The sequence below is a fragment of the Chenopodium album genome, chromosome 20 (genome assembly GCF_948465745.1).
Source record: "Chenopodium album chromosome 20, dcCheAlbu1.1, whole genome shotgun sequence".
NCBI classification, from domain to species: Eukaryota; Viridiplantae; Streptophyta; class Magnoliopsida; order Caryophyllales; family Amaranthaceae; genus Chenopodium; species Chenopodium album.
In genome coordinates this window covers 35,945,767-35,967,089 of record NC_137853.1, presented here as the reverse complement: position 1 = coordinate 35,967,089, position 21,323 = coordinate 35,945,767, and the positions used below count along the sequence as shown (strand labels likewise).

The window sequence follows — 21,323 nt, the reverse complement described above, 5'->3', positions numbered from 1 at the left end:
GTAATGTCCTTAAGAAACGGGTCAATTAAAGACTCTTGCAACGTCTCTTTCTTTGGTGGAGGCAATTAGATTTGATGGTAGCTTTAGGCAACACTTTGATTTGATTGTAGCTTTAGGATTGTCCACGGTCAATGATACAAAGCGCATCAAGAGTTACCATCGTAAGAAAAGTCTCTAAATATTTTTTTCAACAGCATGTAATACAATGTTAAGTTAACAAAAAGTTGTAATACAAACTATGGAGTATTATTATTCTTTTTATTTCAAAATAATTATCCTTCAAGATAATTAAATCACGAAGTTTAAGAGATATTTCCTAATATAATGGTAGATGTGGTAAGCAATTGTTGTTTGTGTTTGTACCGTTCGAGTCATGTGTAATTACCATCAATAGTGAGTCATTTAGTCCTATTTTGTGTCGATTAAATGCTATGTAAGCTGGAATTAGTTATAATATACTTCCTCTGTTTTTAAATAGTTGCAACACACTCTTTTTAACGCTATTTAAGAAAAGGTCTCATATGATTTATAACACTTAAAATGGAGGAGAGAGATTGTTGAGAGTATAATTTAGTGGGTCATGAGATACTTTCTAATTATAATGTGTTGCAACTATTATAACATTTCCATTTTAGGGAAGTGTTGCAACTATAAAGAGTCAGAAAAAGTACTAAACGTCCTAGACATGTTAATTTTCTACGTTGGTTAAGAGTAGATGGGGTAAATATTGTTTCATATCAAAATATTATCATAAAATTTTGATTCCCAGACGAATATCCTAATTTAGTATTCAATCTTCTAGTAAAAAGAGAGAAAGAGGGTGACAAAGAGTAATAATATACATGTAGATGAAATTTTATAATTATAGGTATTTGATACCATCGAGACTTTAACCAATTATCCTTGATTTACATCCACTTAATTAAGTTTTTGAATAAAGTATAATTTGTCAAGCACATATACTATTTTGGTATTTGATGCTTTATCTTATATTCATGTCAATTGATATGAGGTTTCCAAAAAAAAAAAAAAATGTCAATTGATATGAAAACTGAAGACGATATGGTATGCTAGTCCAGCAAAAGTTGATGAATTTTCTTTATGTGGCATAATTAGGCAACTTTAGTCGTCATGTGAAAGCAAAATACCTAGATAAAACCGTAAAAACCTTACCAAGCAATTCACTCTTTCTCAAGAGTGTAACTGACTTCAATTCCAAAAATAGCATAATTTTAACAAAGTTTACTTTGAACCTAGAAACTACCTCAACAAACATATTAGAAGCACTAGCACTCCATGTACAAATTATCACCAACCAAGGCATCCATCTCAAAAATTAGGGTAGAAGGCGATAACATACTAGTGATAAACACAATTAAAAGTAAATGGAATATTTCATGTCTCCGTGGATTTGGGAAAGATTCAAAATGTCATCAACAACATAAAGTTGCTACTATAAAAAAAGTTCGAAGATCAAGAAATTTCATCAACAACATGAAGTTGCTTCTATAAAAAAAGTTGAACATCAGGCATAGAAAATTATTCTTCTTTATACATAGATGCTTATAATATAAAGTCCGCAACTCCTTTCAATTATTCATACCGAGAAATTAGGTAAGATCAAAGGAGAGTCTCTTACTTGTATATTTACCTTATAAAAAATAAAGAGAGTAAAGTAAAAACTACTGGGCCACTTCGACAACTAAAAAAGTTGACCAAAACCCGGACAAATTTGGGTTGGGCCAGCGGACCGGGCTAACTTTGATTAGCTTTATTGAGCGCCCAAACCATTCATACATGAGTAGTTGTAATCCTAATCGGGAGACATACAAAAGAGAAAATTGTTGTTTTCTCCATATTAAAAATCATTGGATAAGCTTTTAATTATTATTATTATTTTTTTTAAAAGAGAAAAATATTTCTTGTTTCAAAAAAAAAGAGAAAAATAAGTGTGATTTAAGAGTTTAAGATGTAAAAGAACTTAAGAATATGTGGCTGTTAATAGAAATCCTCCTTGATATTATCTCATTGCTGATGATTGTATATGAATTTGTAGTAATTCCATTAATAAGAAACACTTGTGATATATTTGACCAGCATTTATACATGATTGTCTTCTTTTAGGTGAATGCTTTCACTATTCCCCTTATTTCATAATAATTACAACACTTTAGTTGGCGCATATGTTAATGTTCAACTTTGAACATTAATATTTGTAATTATATATTATTAGACAAAATGTTACTCCGTAATATAATGGAAATATAAATAAAGACTAATTCAATGGCAACATATGTTTATTATGTATTACGAGTAATAAAAAATATAGTCAAAGTAAGCAAAAAGTCAAAAGTGTTATGATTATTACAAAACGGAGGGAGTATATTTTTACAACTCTTTAAATAATATCCTTTGCTAGGATTTTCCTTAGTTGATTTTTGTAATTAACTTTTGTAATAATGAAGAATCTTATCTATATTTATATATCATCTCTACTATCCCTCCATGTTTTAATAAGTGTTACACTTACCAAATGCGGCCGTATATTTTAATGTTATATTTTTCTCCTTTCATAGTCCCCACCCAAATCCACTATTACTTGTTTTTTTTTTATTACGTAGTATTTTTTTTTATTACGAGTATTTATTTTCTCTCATATTCATTATTTTTCAATAAACTATTAACTCCACTATTTTTCTTTTACAATTTTTTAATACTCCATCTATCCCACTTATTTCTTATTTTATTTAAATCAATTAAATTGGCTAAACTATGTGTCGGTCAAAGTGTAACACTTATTAAAATACAGATCAAGTATATAAGCTAAGAGGGATAGTGTGGTGTCCACCTTAGAAGACCTTAATACGAATTTTGATGTATACTACAATATCAAATAGTAAAGATAAAGTATTGCAACTATCTTTTCATTTCTCAATTATTCTACATTCCTATTTAGATCTTACTCTGTATCATATGGAAGTCAACAAAACTATTGGGTAAATCGGAATATTGGCCGGAATAGGAGAAGAGTGGTGATATCTATATTATCTATTGGTTTTGGTTTTTAATAGGTGATTTTTTTATTTTCGAAAAAATAGGTGGTCACTTCAATAAAGGGTGCTTTTTGAGGTGGATAATTACAAAATTTCATACAGATTAGTTTACTCGTAAAATATATAAACGGGACAATATCAAAGTTTCGTTTAAGTTAAAAATAAGTTCAAATAAGTGAAAATCGGTTACGAAAACTCACGTTTGACAAAAAATTTTAAGGACAAATCGTCTTTTTGGGTAACACGAGTACGATGTATTTTAAACAGTGGGAAACAAAACCGGGTGCGACTTCACGAGTTCACGACTACCTCCAAATCCAAGAAATAAACCAATTCCCCTAATCGGTTAGAATTTTTGCAACATCCAGTTTTCATGTTTCTTCTACTTCAATTTTCACCAAATCAAATCTTCAATCTTCCTTCATTTTCAATCGCACTGTAATTTCTCACTACCCAATTCATCATGAATCCAGTAGAAGATCACACTAAGCCGTTGACTTCCAAAAGGGGTCGAAAACCGTCGATTAAGGTGGTAGAAACCCTCGGGAATCTGCCGGAAAACACTCAGATTCCGGTGAGGAAACGCGGCCGACCGCCGAAGTCGGGGCCGTCTGTGAGGAAGCGAGGCCGACCGCCGAAGACGAAGGAAGAAAGTGGTGATGGAGGAGAGAGAGAGAAAAATGGGGGTGGAAGTCGGAAGAGAAAGGGGGGAAATGATGAAGGTGATGTGGGTTTTGATGGGGAAGTGAAGATTGAAGGAGGGTTATTGAGTATTGGGTTAGAAGGGGTTGATTCTGGGGAGAAAGTTGAATGCACTGAAGGTGTTTGTGAAAATGCCTCAGAGAAAATGGGTAATAGGAATGTTAGGAAAACTAGGGGAATGGGAGTGGGAATGGAGAAAGTTAGGAAGAAGGTATTGGATGGAGATGGGAATGAGGTTGGAGCGAATACTTGTCATCAGTGTAAGAGGAATGATAAGGGAAGAACTGTGAATTGTAGTAAATGTACAAGGAAAAGATTTTGTTTGATTTGTATCAAAAATTGGTATCCTACTAAGACTGAGGAGTATTTTGTTGAATCTTGTCCGGTTTGTCGAGGGAATTGTAATTGCAAAGCTTGTTTGAGGTTAGAAGGGGTGATTAAAGGTATGTTGAAGAAACAAGAGATGAAGATTAGTGATAATGATAAGAAGAAACACTCTTTGTATTTGTTGCAAACTGTTTTGCCTTATTTGAAGCAGTTGATGGAGAAAGAGGCCGAGGCTCGAATTCGAGGTGTGCTGCCATCTGAGGTAATAGCTGAACGCATTGATTGTCCTCTTAATGAACGTATGTTTTGTAATAATTGTAAAACTTCAATTGCTGATATGCATAGGAGTTGTGTGGATTGTTGTTATGATTTATGTCTTGTTTGTTGCCGGGAAATTCGGGATGGTAATCTTCGAGGGGGTGGTGAGGATGTGGTTGTGGATTTTGTGGATAGAGGATATAGTTACATGCTTGGAGGAGAACCAGAGCCTTTGAAAACTAAGAAAACTTCTAACAATAATCGCGTGAATGCTGGTTTAGAACCTTTGAGAAATGAGGAAATTCCTGGTGGTGTTAGCATAGATGCTGGTTTAGAGCCTTTGAAAGATGAGAATGTTCCTGATGGTGTTAGCATAGATGCTGGTTTAGAACCTTTGAAAGATGAGAATGTTCCTGATGGTGTTATCATAGATGCTGGTTTAGAACCTTTGAAAGATGAGAGTGTTCCTGATGGTGTTAGTTTGGATGATGCTGGTGCTGAACCTCAGAAAAATGAGAACCTTTGTGATGATGTTAGTGTGGATGCTGGTTCTGATCCTTTGAAAAACCAAAACCTTCCTAATGATGTTACTATGGATGCTGGCTCAGAACCTTTGAAAATTGAAAACATTCCTGAATTTAGCTTGGATACGGGTTCGGAACCTTTGAAAGAGGAGAGCGTTCTTGATGATATTAGCAATGATGCTGGTGCAGAACCCTTGAAAAATACTAACACTCCAGCTCAGCCAGTGTCAGTAGAATGGAAATCAAATGAAGATGGTAGCATACCTTGCCCTCCACAGGGACTTGGTGGGTGTGGAAATGGGGTGCTGAAACTAAGGCGTATATTTCCAATAGAAGTTTCAGAGCTGGTTAAAAATGTAGAAGAAGTATTGGGAACCTGCAATGTTGCTAGTATGAATGCAATTACTTCACAAGGCTGCTCCTGCACCAGTTCTATGGGTGATGGAGGTTTTAATTCAAGGAAAGCAGCCTCCCGAGAAGATTCTGATGACAACTATCTGTACTACCCTGCTGCCATTGACATAAAAAATGAAGATCTGGAACATTTTCAATGGCATTGGGCCAGAGCTGAGCCTATCATTGTCAGAGACGTTCTTGAGACCACAAGTGGCTTGAGTTGGGAGCCAATGGTCATGTGGCGTGCTTTTCGTCAGTTGAAACATCCAAAGCTTGCCAGGCAGTTGAATGTAAGGGCCATCAATTGCCTTAATTGGTGTGAGTTAGATATCAATATTCATAAATTTTTTGATGGGTATACAAAGTGTCAATTTGATCCCTACTACTGGCCTTTGCTATTGAAATTGAAAGACTGGCCACCATCTACTGAATTTGATCAAAATTTACCAAGGCATGGTGCTGAATTTGTTCAGGCTTTGCCATTCAAGGAGTACACTCATCACCTAAGTGGCATTCTTAATCTCGCTTCCAAGTTGCCAAATGACTATCTGAAGCCAGATTTGGGGCCAAAGACTTATATTGCTTATGGTGTTGCACAAGAGCTAGGGCGAGGAGATTCAGTGACTAAACTACACTGTGATATGTCTGATGCAGTGAACATTTTGACACATACTGCAGAAACGAAGCTTAATGCTAGTCAGCTCCAGAGGATCAGACGATTGAAGCAGAAGCACATTGCCCAAGATCTTAAAGAAATAAATGGCAGTCGTTCAATTGCCAATGAAGATGGATGTGTGACTGATTTGGGAAGTAGTCAGTCGCTTGATGCTGCTCCTGAATTTCCTAATAATTGCCAGTCTGCATGCACATCTGGGCAGAGAAATGTAACTGAAATTGACAGAGAAAAGCTTAGAATATTTGATGGGGAATGTGGTGTTGATGGTACCCCTAGAGTGGAGCTTCAGTATGGTAATCCTTTAATTAACCAAGATCCTTCAAATGTACCAGTGCTGGAAGATGATAAAAAATTGCTTTCGAGGGACATAAAATTAGCAGCAGAATCTGCAGTGACTGTGGACTCTAATAAGCTATTTGATGGCCTTACAGGCGTGAAGGAAGAAAATGCTGTGGCTGTTTGCTCCACTGAAGGGCCTAGAAGAGATACATCTTGCACCGGAAATCATGAAGGAAGAGGTTCTGAAACGCATGTTGAGATAGAAGTGAAGCAAAAAGCTGATGATGAAAACTACAGCAACAATAATGATAAAATGAATGATGATGTGATTGAAGAGGTTAAGCCTGCTGCTGGGAGAAAAAGAGGCAGGAAGAAGAAAGGGGAAGCTGTAAATTCCCGGAAATCAGTGAAAGTGACTAGTACATCCAGTTGTGGTGGTGATGGGGAGAGTGACACAGATTTGCCGACTGCACAGCCAAGGAGTGATGATAAGTTAAACGAAGAGATAGAATCCGGGGGTGCTGCTTTATGGGATATCTTCCGGAGACAAGACACACCTAAGCTGCAAGAGTATCTACAGAAGCATTATAAGGAATTCAGGCACATATATGGGTCTCTTGTGCAGCAAGTTGTGCATCCAATTCACGATCAAACATTCTACTTGACTGAAGAGCACAAAAGGAAGCTAAAGGAGGAATATGGAGTTGAGCCATGGACATTTGTACAAAAGCTTGGCGAAGCTGTCTTCATACCTGCTGGTTGTCCCCATCAGGTTCGGAACTTGAAGTCCTGTATTAAGGTTGCTATGGATTTTGTCTCACCTGAAAATGTTCCAGAATGTGTGCGTCTGACAGAAGAGTTTCGAGTCCTTCCCCCAAATCACAAGGCGAAGGAGGATAAGTTAGAGATAAAGAAGATGGTTCTTTATGCTGTGGAAAAGGCTCTTGAAGACTTGAAATCCTGACCTTGATTTCAGAATTCAGCTAGTTTATATTCTTTCTTTGTAGCATTCTTATTTTCTAGGTCCATACTTGAATTTTCTCAGGATTGACCTTACCTTTATGTGTGTTTGTAATCTATGTAAGGAGTTCGGTGAATCCCTCAAGTCCATGCTATATTCTCATAGATTTCAGAATCCTTTTACGTTTTATCCTTTCCCTTTGTAAATTACCTTAGCTCATGAATTTAGATTGTGTGCTTTAATTTTTCCAGATCTCTGTTTTATGCCTTTGATGGTATATTTGGGTCCATGTTTTATTTTAATGTTTACAATATCTCTCTGTAGAGGTTGTATTGTGATAGTTTTCATTTTCAGCTTTAGTAGCTGTTACATGTAAAAGATTATGACATTTACATTGATTTCATTCAAGAATGACCAAATTTTGTGGCTGCTCCGAGTTTGATATCTTCTGGTCTGTGTTGCTTGGCTTCTGATGCCATTAATTGGGTAGTCAGTAGTTGCATGCATCAATTCCAACATCTACCCTCGTTTATCTAGTGTCATGACATGCCTATTGAAGCAGCCACTTCAGTGTGCGGATTCTATAATTTAGGTTGAGTATTCATGTATTTATCTATTATGGAATATGAGCCTTGTCCTTCTTAGGATGCCTACGTCTGCCTGGTTTTTATACTTAGTGTACCAATAAACATATGAAAAATTGTGTTTTTTGTGCAGTTACTTGTACGGTTATACCTGTCCCTGTCTTGGTATCTATTGGGACAGGGATGGTATGGAGTTGCTTAATGCCTTCCTATCCTTCAGCAATGAGTAGAATGGATCTGTTTGGTAGTCTTACAGTGTAAGCTGAGAATTTTATGCAAACCACTTTCTGTCAGCCAATGCATTTTGCTTCTTTTAAAACCGGTACAATTAATCTGAGGTAACGGTATCTAATTTTCTTCTGAAGCATAGCAGACAACTTATCTTGTACCCTAATTTTGATATTACATTGGCTCTATAATTTTGCTGCAACCTTTGCCCTTTTTCTATAAATCTGGTTGGATGGGCGTGTTTGGTAGAACAGAACCCAACAGGCAATTCACTTACGTAGCTTCATGCCTTCTGTGCTCTTTTTCTGCTCCTTGATATATCTTTTGGCTTCTATTTTCTGTTTTTTTTGTAAGTCTTACTGTGGTCTGCGCTTAGAATTTCCTCTTTTATTGAGCTCCCGTCCTTACTTTTCTAGGTTCCATGTTCTTGATTGTGTTTCCTTTTTCCAGAAATGAGCTAGATGGATCGATCTTAGGTGCACTGATGATCTGCTACGTTCTCTATCTTAAAATAGGAGTCTTGAAGCTAATTCTTGTCAGGTACTTTCTACCAGATTAGTTTGGTCAGTTCAATCTCCATGGACTGAACTTCTGAGAAATTGAATAATACTCTTTTGCATGAATAAATCAAAATTTAGAATATGACCGAATCACTACTTTCTTATTTCTGTATTGATAGATGCTGCATTCATTTGACTGATTCAAAAGAAAACCATTTTCGTTATTCAGCCATACGTGTGTTATTGCTTGCATATTATGCATCCATCTCACTTTAATATTAGGAAATAGTTTTGACTATTGAATGTTAACTATCAAATGTGGCTACATCTGATGCATCTTGAACAACTATATAGATTATGTTACCCAAACTTAGTACTATCTTGGATATAGATACTGCTAACTGTTAAGTGGCCAAGTATTTGCCTCAGCTATTTTGCGCTTTTTGTGATTGTCCTTAAGTGACGTGTTCCAAGTGATACAACTATACAGTATGGTTTAGAGCTAGCATGTAATTGTTAGCCCCGTTTTTTTGTTTTTTCCAAATTATCAGAGCATGATGCTAGATGCCTAGAAGCACCTCTTTATGACCCATAGAAATTAGAAACCAGGTTTGCTATGGCTAGAGAGTATCATGAGTTTTTGGAATTTTGATAGTTGTATCTGGTTAAACATTTAATGCCGGCTGAAGTAACAGGCCAGCCACTTGACAAATTCTTCGAGACCGAAGGTGATGCTGGCTGTTTGGGCTTGGTTTAGTTGTGTGGACAGAATGCGGTAAGGCTGTTAGAATGTGTGCAAACAAGTGCATAGTGAAATTAAGTTTTTCCAGTATGTAGTTAGTTTGTTTGGTGTTTGTTATTGGACTCATATTCAAAGGAAGCAATAGCCAATGGCCCCAATGGAGTAACCCATTTCATGGCTTATTGGGTTTTGCTTGGGTTTTATAGGGGTGTCGGTTGATGAGTCAATCAACTTATTTCAGGCTGATTTGATTATGGTTCGACGTATTAACAACATAAGGTCACATTTCGTAGAACACAATATTCTAATTTCTAAATAAGCTCAAAAGGTTTGATCTTTTGATACTCACAAATAAGTTGTGCTACATCAAAAAGTGCCTTTAACACAATTGTTTTCTTTGTAAAATCTGTAAAATAGTTACTCGCTTCATTCCTAAAAGATTGTCTCTTACTCCTTACTTTATTTGGCAAAATTTGTCACTAACCTCTCTATCTCTTAGTTTGATATGTGCGGTTTTATGTATATAAATTAGATTTTGCTTCTTTAAAAAGTGAAGTTAAAGGTTTAGGGCAATTTTTTACGGACGGATGAATATAACATGAATTACAAAATTACCTTAGTTGACCAACGTTAATCTCAATTTTTTTTTTTTCTCATCACATGAAAAAAAAAAAAAAAAAAAAAAAATCTTTGCTGTAAAAACTGTACGCCCATTAATTTGCAATTATAACGAAAGAAGTTTGTACGGAGTACTATTCGTTTTATTTCAAGTAACCATTTTTATCCCACTAAATACTACAAAGGGAAACAATCTTTATTTTCAGAATCCTTTATCCACCAACAACAAAGAGACAAAAAATCTAAGATACAATCACCAAACTCCAAATCTCTTTTCTAGTTCCCCCGGTTTCAAAATTTCAACACATACATTAATACTTCGTACCAATATTTGAACCTAATAATAATGATTATTCAAATAGTAACACCACTACAAATATATTTTATTTATTTGAATCAATGAACGTTGGTATTTAATTAAAAAAATCCCGCCATTTGAAAAACCCAATCAAAATAGAGACAGTCACCCTCTATTTCCTCCCTGCAAAGCACAACTTCCCAAGTGTCTTTTACCCCATTTTACTGTCCCCATTGCTATAGACTACTCAACTTAAGGACCCCATTTAATTATTCATTATTTTATCTTATTTTTTGTGTATTTTCCTTTATTTTAACTTATTAATTTAACTTTTTTTTGAAAAATCTACTGTCATGATAACACTTACTCACTCCACTCTTTTCTTTCTTCACAGTTATCATGGTTGTCCAAAGTTCAAAACTTTACTAGTCCCCCCAAAAAAAGAAACTTTTTTTCTTCACATTAGTGAATTTCTTTTTCTTTTTTCATATTTAATGAGTGAAGAAGTATCAAATTGAAGGTTAAAAATTCAATCTTGAAGAAGAAATTTCAAATGGGTTTGTTGATATTGATCTTTAAACTTATTTTAGTGACTACCCTTTTCAGCATTTGTACTCTTGCTCTCACACCAGATGGTAAAATTTACAGTATTTTTTTTTTTTTTTGGTGATTTCTTGTTGCATTAATTGTTTTTATAAGTTTTAATTTATTGTAATTAATTGGTTGTTTTTGTTTGTATTTAAAGGCATGGTTTTGCTTGAATTGAAGAATGTTTTGAATGATACCAATAATGCCCTTGGTAATTGGAGAGATACTGATGATACTCCTTGTCAATGGATCGGGATTTCCTGTAATTCTGAAGACCAAACTGTCATTTCTATGTATGTCTATTTACTTTATTTCATCTTCTTTTAATTTTCTTCATTTTTGGTACTTTTTTTTCTTCCCCATTTTTGTTTTGGTAATGTTTGTGATATTGGGGGGTTTTTCAGAAATTTACCTTATATGCAACTTGGGGGGATAATTTCTCCAAGCATTGGGAAGCTTACTAAACTTCAAAGACTGTGAGTATTACTTTAAATTTTGATTTTGTTTTAATTTACTGTTATATTATGTAAAACCTAAATTTTGATTATAATTTTTTTGAAATGGTGGCTCAGAGCACTTCATCAGAACAGCCTGCATGGTTTTATTCCTCATGAAATTGCAAATTGTACTGAGCTCAAAGCATTGTAAGTGAAACCCTTTCTTTTTGCTTATTGTGGTCAAGTTTTCTCGAGTGTTGAGGATATGACACGGGTACTTGAGGTAAAATGAAGAGCCCGGATAGCATAGATTGTAGTAAATGCTGGACAATGTCTAATTATATAACTGTCTTTCAATTCCAGGTACTTAAGAGCCAATTATCTGCAGGGTGGCATACCATCTGAGATTGGAAATCTCTCTTTTCTAAACATACTGTAAGATTACAATCTGAGCTTATTTTGTCAATTTTAAATAATTTTAGCTTTCAAATCTTGCATTGTTTTACGTTTTATACAGTACTACAATGCTTATATATGTTGATACAGGGATTTGTCTAGTAATTCATTAAAGGGTGCTATACCTTCCTCCCTGGGGCGGCTAAGGAGGCTACACTATCTGTAAGCTCTGTGATGAACTGATGATTTTTGAAAATTAATACCAAATTCAGGTTACTTTGTTAAATACTTACTTCGCATATTATATTCTCTACATTGCCACAGGAACTTGTCAACAAATTTCTTCTCAGGGGAGATACCAGATTTTGGTTCTCTCAGCTCTTTTGGAAATAAATCGTATGTTATGCTCGTTCATATTATAATTAACTTATCATGTGTGAAAGATCATTGCTTAGGATAGCTATTGTTTTTTCTTGGGCTCTTCTGTTGATTATGTTTGTATTTGTGTCTTTGGTGCCTGCTACTCCTAAGCAGGACAATTCTGAACTTGTTGATGTATAGACTCTAAATAAATTATTCCACTAGGACTTTCTGATTGACCATACATCTAGCCTCAGTGCTGTTATTAATGCAAAAATAAGTTAGAGAGGAAGGATATTCACAATGATACAATATGGAGCTATTTTCTCATGAGCAGCCACAAGTAGTCAACCACTTAAGCTGTAAAAAAACAAATGTTTTATTCGAGTGTTGTTAGTAGCTTTATATATATACCACATGTTTGGGATGATTGTAGCTAGCATCAGCGAGTACTAGTAAACCTAGATTGTAATTATCCGAGATATTGGAATTGAATGATGAACTATTAATCTAGTTACTGTATACAAAACATTCGAATGACAAGAATGTGTGAAATTAATTATTAGTGGGTATGGAAATTCAGAGTTAATTATCCCTACCAATTTATCCCAAAGCAATCAATAATCCCTACCCCAAATTTCAAGATATGACTAAAAACTTATGCATCTAAATTGATGCTTTTTTCTTTTAACTAACATGTGGTTCATGCCTATTATCCCAGCATCAAATACAATAGAGTTTGACATTTCATCAATGCAAAGTTCCACAAGAACCCCTTTTTTTTTTGACATAATAAAATCAACTTGCTCTATTTAGGCATTCATGATAAAAAGAATTCAACTTTCCTTCAGGTTAAGATTCAATAACTACTTATTTAGCTAAAAACTAATGGTCAGTATAAAACAAAGAGGTTGTTGGGTCTGGGTCACCTACCTTGTTGGGCTGCACGCACACTCCGCCCTACATTAGTATGATATTGTCCGCTTTGGGTGTAGCCCGCATTGGCACCTTCCCAAAAGGCTTCATACTAATTGAGTTTGCATTCACTTTTATGGAGTTCTTCACTTTAACCTTCTGGTTAATTCTTGACATACCACAAGTTCCTCATCTTCCTCTTCCAAAGATAAGATAGTTCCATTCAAACTAAATTCCATCACGAGAACTCAATAATAAAGATGTGGCTTTAATACGATAAACACAACTCTAACAATATTAACACAAGCACAATCATATTTTAGCTACTAATTTGTTCAAAGTCACACTAACCCAGCAATATCTCGAAGATAAACACAACTCCAACAATATCAACACATAGACGCGGTAACATAAAGCATATGGACAAGCATAATTAACCAAGCAAGAAAAACACAATATTTACGTGGAAAACTCCTTCAATAAGAAGAGTAAAAACCACGGAACGGTGAGGGACTCTACCCAAATTGCTTTTATTATATTTATGGGATGGTACACAATCACAATTCTGAGTCTTAAATGTGGGTACTTAATTTACCCAACTACAACAAACAGAAGAGCTAAACTATGGATGATGAAATTGAGAATATCTCAAACCGTAAATCACAAACCATGTGATCACAAACCGTAGTAGCAAATGACAATCACATTGTTGAAAAGCCTTGGATGTTCCGGACAAGCAGTCAAAATTTGAGCTGAATCGGACCATGGATGAACTTCGATCAGGGTTGATTTCCGGGACCGCGCACTTGAAAAATGTGAAGTGGCTGCTTTTGTAAACTCTCAGTGCTTCTCTCCTCTCAACTATGGCAGCAAGTAAATGATACTCCCTCCGTCCCTAAATTACATTCCTCCTTTCTATTTTTGGTATTCCAAAATTACATTCCTCCTTTCTATTTTTGGTAAGTTTTTTTTAATCAATCAACTCCCTTTTTCTGTTTTATATTTAATGCTTTCTCACTCATCCTTTCCTAATCTCACTCATAATCCTTGTGCCAAATTACAATGAATATGATTGGTTAAAAATTTTCAATTAGGAGCATGTGATTGGTCCTTTTTTTTTGCAAAGGATTGATGACATGTCATGAGTAATAATTATTCTATCTTTGTACTTCCCGTTGCATTATCTAATTATTGTTATTTGTCTTATTCTTCCCTCCTTAATTCCCGTGTAAATTTCCTAAGAGGAATGTAATTTAGGGACGGAGGGAGTACCACTAAAAACTTTGTTGTCCATTCTCTTCCATGGTAAGGCACACTAAAGTCAACAAAACAGGCCAAAACTACACAAGTTGCCCCAAAAATATTCACTACATAATATGGCTTTTTCCCCATAGGAAGGGACCCATAGCCCAACAAATCGGAACGCTGAGTGGGACTGCACACAAATGGGTTTCTTCAAAGGTAAAACATAGAGAAAGCAAAACCAATGAGTATTCCTCTTGCTTTGCATTTTAAGTTGAGTTCTCAACAACGTCCTACATCTTAAGAGAATGAAAGCATGTTGCATATTTCTTATGCTTCAGCCGTAGGCACTAGGCCCATTATAGCTCATGCGGTGGGTTTGGTTAGTCGTTTTCTCTCTAATTCGGGAAAGGCGCATTGTAGAGGAAGTCTACTTCGGGTTACTTGATCACTTTTGTGGGGGGAACAGTTTCTTGGCAATCTAGATTACACAGCGACATAGACATGTTAGGAGTTGTTATTGATGAAGCGATTTGTTTGTCAACTTGGATTCACAAAAAAAAAAAAAAAAAGGTATGTGTTGTGTTGTGACGTCAAAGTGCTACTCATCTAGCTAAAAATTCTACCTTTCATGCAAATTCGAAACATGATGTGAGGTATCATTGAATATGGGATGTTCTTGATGCCAGAGAAAATATGACAATGGCTTTGACATGATGACTAAGGCATAGCCAAGAGCCAAGTTTGAGACTTGTGTCTGATTGTTGGAATGGTAACCACCTCCACATAGTCGAAAAGGGGAGATTTGTTGGGCTATGGGTCTCTTCTTATGTGGAGAAACCCGTATTATGTAGTGATTATGTTTGGGGCAACTTGTCTAGTTATAGCCCAAGTGTTTTTGCTGACTTTGGTGTGCCTTACCGTGGAAGAGAAAAGACAACAAAGTCTTTGTGGTATCATTTACTTGCTGCTAGTAAGGTGAATAAATAGATGAGAGAAATTAGTTAAGAGAAAGGAGAAAAACACAAAGAGTTTACAAATGTAGTCACTTTACATTTTTGAAGTGCTAACCCCGATTGAAGCTCATCCGTGGTCTGATTTAGCTCACATTTTGACAGCTTGTTAGGGCATCATTTTCAACTGTGTGATTGTCATTTGCTAAGTGATTTACAGCTGCTAGAGAGAATTCTATTTTTCTGGTGATATTTCTCAATTTTATGCTCCATTATTTAGTTCTTATGTTTGTTATAGTAGGGTAAATTGAATACCCACTTTAAGACTTGGAATTGTAATTCTCTATCATTCCATTACTGTAATAAGAGCAATTTGGGTGGACTCCCTAACCTTCTATGGGTTTTTACTCTTCTCTTTGAAGGGGTTTTCCACATGAATATCGTGTGTTCTTTGTTTGGTTGATTATGCTTTATGTTGCTGCGTTTATGTGTTATTGCTTGAGTTGTGATGATCTTCGAGAACATATTATATTGCTTGGGTGTGACTTTGAACAAACTAGTAGCTAGAACGTGTTTGTGATCTGTTGATTATTTTGCAAGAGGTGTGTTTACCTCAAAAGAGGTATTGTCAAGTCAATAAATTCTTAGGATTGGGGACAAATCACAGCATTGCAATCAAATTTGAGCTTAGCTTGTTTCTCATTAATAATTTCCCTCCCACATGTTGAAAAGAAAAGAACACAAATCTCAGAGAATCAAACCAAACATATTAATTGAATCACAAAGAATATAGATGTCTAATACATACTCACAGAATTGCAAAGCTAAGTTTGAATCTTAATTGAACTTGATGTATGTAAATATCTTGAATTTTTTTCCAAGTACATAGGCATTTGTATATCAATGCAAGAAGCTACACTGACATGCCTTGATTGACACATGCTTGCTGGCCTGCTTATACGAACTCCCTTAATCCTTTAGAACCAGAATAGTTTTCCTCTGATGTGAGGCTCTATGTGAAGTTGTGAACTCACAAATTGACTGTTTATGACCTTGCTTATGTCGTAAATTAATAGTTGACTTGTGTTGAACATGCTCTTGTTGGTAGAATTTTTTATTATAGTCTATCATGGCGCTTGATTAGACTATATTTGCGTATTCTTCTCACATGAGATCTTGTTAGAATAGTCTTGAATGTATTTTTTCATAATATCAACTTTTTATAATTTTTACTTCCAGAGAATAGAGATATTAAACTTGTGCATTGGCACGCGTAATAAAAGAATTGTGTCAACTTAAAAAGATTGGAGGAAGTATTATTCATGCCACCATTTTCTTGACAGACCTTGATTTAGAATCATGAGTCATGTAGGCTTTTACCTTTGCCTGCTCTAAATCTCTTTTCTCGGTAACAGATTTATTGGCAACTTGGACCTTTGTGGACGACAAGTGCATAAACCATGCCGGACTTCACTTGGATTCCCTGCAGTCTTGCCTCATGCTGAGAGTGATCAAGCTGCAGGTAAGCAGCAATCTTGGCTGTCAATAACATGTATTTGCTTCTGTTATCTAACCATAGAGTATTCATTTAAACTATTTTGAGCTCAGTATATCTTCTATTATCTTGCAGTTCCAACTAAGCGATCATCTCATTATATCAAGGGGTTGTTGATTGGGGCAATGTCCATGCTAGGAGTGGCTCTTTTAGTCGTCGTTGCTCTTCTTTGGGTTTGGTCAGTATCAAAGAAAGAACGAGCTGCCAAGAAATACACAGAAGTCAAGAAGCAAGTCGAACCTGAAGCAGGTGGAATAGAATACACATTAATCAGATTTTTGTAGGAATTTTTGGTTTAGTTCTATCAAATATTTTATTTGTCTTGAAACCATTTATCGTCTGGAACAGGAACCAAGCTTATAACGTTCCATGGTGATCTTCCATATCCCTCTTATGAGATCATCGAAAAGCTGGAGGCTCTTGATGAAGAAGATGTTGTGGGTTCGGGAGGATATGGTACTGTATACAGAATGGTCATGAATGACTGTGGCACATTTGCTGTTAAAAGGATAGATCGCACTCGTGAAGGATCTGATCAAGTGTTTGAGCGGGAATTGGAGGTTTTGGGTAGCATCAAGCACATCAATTTAGTAAACTTGAGAGGCTACTGTAGACTGCCTACTTCAAAACTTCTCATATATGATTATTTGGCCATGGGCAGCCTAGATGATCTGTTGCATGGTAATTTTCTTCTCAAAGAATTATGCATTGATTAGTAGATTAATTGATTAAATATCCAAGTAACTGAATAGCTGTATTGTTGGACATGGAATCTTACCTGACATACATGAACATAATAACATATGATGCATACATGCTTGAAGATCAACAATTCATAAAAAACTTGGCATCGCTGGCAAACGAAAACTAGTAGAGCATTTGATTAGTAAGCTCATCATGAAGTCCCTTGTATAAAAGAAATTGCATTTACGATGGATATTATCAGGGGAAGATGACTGTGGATGATAATATGCTGATTAATATCAGCAGGTGCTACTTATTGTTTTATTGATACAGAGTATCTATTTTATGATGTTAAATGTTTTATTGCAATTGACAGAACAAGGCTATAGTGATGAAGTATTAAGCTGGAGTACTCGTTTGAAGATAGCTCTTGGCTCTGCCCGTGGATTAGCCTACCTGCATCATGACTGCTGCCCAAGAGTAGTTCATCGTGACATAAAATCAAGCAATATACTTCTTGATGAAAATATGGAGCCGCATGTGTCAGATTTTGGCCTTGCCAAGCTTTTGAAAGACGAAGAGGCTCATGTTACAACAGTTGTCGCTGGTACTTTTGGATATTTGGCACCTGGTAGGTCTTCTGAACTTTCCATCTCTTTCACATTACCTGTACTTGAATCAGCTAATCATCTCCATAACTTAAATTTGCAACAGAGAGCCAGAAAGGAATTTGCATGCATAGTTTTTTTTTTTTTTTTTTTGGGGCAAATAGTCTTGATATTCTAGTTCATACTTCCTTATTCTTGCATAGTTGACGACTGGTATTGATGTGCATGTTGCTGCATGTCACGTAAAATCCCACTCACTGACTTTCTGTAAGAGACATTGCTTGAAAGAATGCTCTAAAAAAAAAAGTAATGCACCAAAATTTTGAGGTTAAAGGCTTCATTCCATTCAGTCATTCACCTAAAACAATTACTGAGTTTTGAAACTTATAAACTGTACTTGGGTAGCCTTTAACTAATCCATATGGAACTTACGCTTCCTGAAACAAATACTGCGTATTTAACGTGAAAAGAACAAATCCTTAGGGAAGTAGTCTGGTGTTCAAACAATTTAACCAAAAATATGCATCTCATGAGCAGAGTATCTACAAAGTGGAAGAGCCACAGAAAAGTCAGACGTTTACAGCTTTGGTGTTCTACTGTTGGAGCTTGTGACGGGAAAAAGACCGACTGATCCATGCTTCGTTCAAAAAGGCTTGAATGTTGTTGGTTGGGTGAGTTTCTAAGTCCTAGTCCTTTCCCTTTTTTCTTTGTTTCTCTATCTTTCCAATTAGTAGAATGAATTCTATTTTACTCCCATTTGATTAAAGGTTATAAGCAAAGCCATTGCTCGAATATTGTTGCAGATGAACACATTATTAAAAGACAACAGATTAGAGGATATAGTGGATAAAAGGTGCCGTGATGTGGATCAGGAAACAGCAGAGGCAATACTCGATATAGTTTCCAGATGCACTGATGCAGATCCAGAGCGTAGGCCATCTATGAACGAGGTTTTGCAGGTTCTAGAACAAGAGATCATGTCTCCTTGCCCTAGCGATTTCTACGAGTCTCAGTCTGATCATTGCTAAATGATGGACCTTAAGTAAAAGTCCTTGTAATCCTGCCTTGGGGTTTTGTATATTAAATTAATTGATTAATCTGTGCATTTTGTCATGCAACCCTTAAAAAATACTCTCATTAGATTAGTATTCCATGTTCAAAGGTTTATTCGCATTCCATCATCTTGTTCTGTCTCGATCATTTTCGCAGTTTGTGTACTTCTGGTTATGAATCACATTCCGAAAAAAGAATTACTTAGTAACCTTCACTTCGTTACTACCAAAACGAGGGGAAATCTAGAAGAAGCAAAAATACATTACTGTGAAAAGTTGCTCCCAGAATCGAATTTTTAGCGAGGCTTTTCAGGACATTATGTGATCAAGCACTTAGCAACATTACCGAGGTCTTGAGTCCAAGCCTTAAGACTGTAGTAGCTTTTGTACTTGGGAAAGTTTTCACCATTTTCGGCGAAAACTTCAGAGAAATTCACCCCAAAAAAAAAAATGGCCGCCTGGTTCAATTCAATTCAAAATTCATTCAAAAGCCAACAAGAAATTCACCAAGATAACCTGTTTGGCTGTTTCTCTCTATATATAGTACTTGCGTTAGAGATCAAGTAAGCTTGGCAATCACTAGTCCAAGTTGTCCAGCCCATATCCCAGCCAAGTTTTCCAAAGCATGAAATTATAGAAATTTTCATTCAATCTTGTATACTCTCCTAATTCTCCTTTCATTGTTCTATTTTATTTTTACGGAAATTTTGTCAACAACTACCAATTATAGCCTCTGTATTGAATACAACTAGCTTTCATTTTTTTTAAAAAAAAAAACAACTACCACAAAAATTTTAAAAGTTAGAGTAGCACTACCACATTAGTATTTTCGGCTAGAATCTCCGGTGAGAGGGGCCCACCTTTTGCCTTTCCCTCCAATTACATGGATTACAACCAATTAAGTAACCCTAATGTGGATATGGAATCGATTCAATTCACTCAAAATGCAAAATTAGAAAAGCAAAACCCTAATTTTCTCAATTTCCCCAATTTCAACTCATTAAGAACCCTAATTAGCACTTGAAATTCTCAAATTTTGTAGAATATAAACACAATTACCATCATAATGCTCCAGAAATAATTCGCCTTGCTCAATTGATGAAAAAAAAGGAAGAAATTTGAGAACTAATTTTATTATGAGGGGTCTTTGTTGTGAAACGAAAATAAACAGTTACATAGAGAGGAGAGAGAAACTCATATTGGAGGGAAAGGCAATAAGTCGGCCCCTCCCACCGAAGATTCTAGCCGGAAATACTAATGTGGTACTGCTACTCTAACTTTTAAAATTTTTGTGGTAGTTGTTTTAAAAAAAAAAATTTAAAGGTAGTTGTTTTCAAAACAGAGGTTATAATTGGTAGTTGTCGACAAAATTTCCTATTTTTTCATATAAAATCTTTTTAGTTTTTTTTTTTTTAAAAAAAACAAACAAAATTTTAACCATGATTAGCTATCAATTACATAAGTAAAAACTTGCTCATGGAGAATTATTATTATTATAAATTTTTAGTTTAATTTTTTTTTTCATTATATAGCTCACACAATTATTTAATTTCAATCTAATATATATATGTAAAGGGGAGTTTTTCCTCGAGTTTTTAAAGAGTCACGTAGAATTTAATTTTCTTAATACGCCATGTAGGATTATAAATTTTAGTTTTACCCAATCAAATAAGAGATTATTATTTTCTTTTAGAATTAAATAATTCAATGCCACGTAAGCAAAATTGACGAATGACATTTTTAAGTCTAACCTAATTAAATATGAAGTATAAATATTATCTTTTGCTATTAGGAATTTAATTTAAATACAGAACAAATTTTAGCATATAAATATATATATATAAAAAAGTATTTTAAAAAATTCAAACAAACTGTGCGATGTACGGGTTTCATCTAGGATTTTTAGTCTTAACACGCTATTTCTACAAGTCTAGTAATTCGTAAACTCAACCCTACCACTTACGTTTATGACAACATATAATGATCATATATGGTTTTAAACGACATGATATGACCCCGAGATGTATCCCTAAAGTGTCAAGGCTTTTCACCATCGGGCCCCGAAACCTCAAAATTTCCTCAAAAAGTGTAGATTATAGCCTTCAATTTTGTAAATTTTTTACCTTTTTTCGCCCGAAAATAAAATTTTCCGAGATGTTTACCATGGTACCTAATATCCTCTGGGAGTCCAATTAGGTTGATGGAACCATCCACTATGCCCTTAACACATTCATTTTACCCGTTCACAACTTGCAGTGATTTCGTATTTTCGTAAACTCAAGCCTACCACGTATGTTTATGACAACATATAATAATCATATATGATTTTGAACGGCATTATATGACTCCGAGATATATCTCTAAGGGTGTCAAGACTTTTCGCCACC

General features: G+C 35.2%; 2 protein-coding genes across 2 annotated transcripts; both read left to right on the top strand.

The window, feature by feature from the left end:
* The first annotated feature begins 3,289 nt into the window (after positions 1 to 3,289).
* LOC145598102 (lysine-specific demethylase JMJ29-like) lies at positions 3,290 to 7,426 on the top strand. Its single transcript, XM_081654408.1, has one exon. The coding sequence runs from the start codon at positions 3,517 to 3,519 to the stop codon at positions 7,177 to 7,179; it is 3,663 nt and encodes a 1,220-aa protein (XP_081510534.1). The 5' UTR covers positions 3,290 to 3,516; the 3' UTR covers positions 7,180 to 7,426.
* A 3,046-nt stretch (positions 7,427 to 10,472) lies between these two features.
* LOC145598399 (LRR receptor-like serine/threonine-protein kinase FEI 2) lies at positions 10,473 to 19,049 on the top strand. The gene is made up of 13 exons (XM_081654745.1): positions 10,473 to 10,781; positions 10,892 to 11,027; positions 11,139 to 11,210; positions 11,307 to 11,378; positions 11,535 to 11,606; positions 11,718 to 11,789; positions 11,892 to 11,963; positions 16,453 to 16,559; positions 16,668 to 16,841; positions 16,941 to 17,273; positions 17,653 to 17,907; positions 18,422 to 18,555; positions 18,688 to 19,049. The coding sequence occupies exons 1-13, from the start codon at positions 10,700 to 10,702 to the stop codon at positions 18,910 to 18,912; spliced, it is 1,806 nt and encodes a 601-aa protein (XP_081510871.1). The 5' UTR covers positions 10,473 to 10,699; the 3' UTR covers positions 18,913 to 19,049.
* Positions 19,050 to 21,323: the final 2,274 nt, after the last annotated feature.

Coding starts and splice junctions, on each gene's coding strand:
- LOC145598399 (XM_081654745.1), top strand. CDS start 10,700: ATGGGTTTGTTGATATTGATCTTTAAACTTATTTTAGTGACTACCCTT. Junction 10,782..10,891: donor TCTTGCTCTCACACCAGATG/GTAAAATTTACA, acceptor TTGTATTTAAAG/GCATGGTTTTGCTTGAATTG. Junction 18,556..18,687: donor GCTTGAATGTTGTTGGTTGG/GTGAGTTTCTAA, acceptor ATATTGTTGCAG/ATGAACACATTATTAAAAGA.
- LOC145598102 (XM_081654408.1), top strand. CDS start 3,517: ATGAATCCAGTAGAAGATCACACTAAGCCGTTGACTTCCAAAAGGGGT.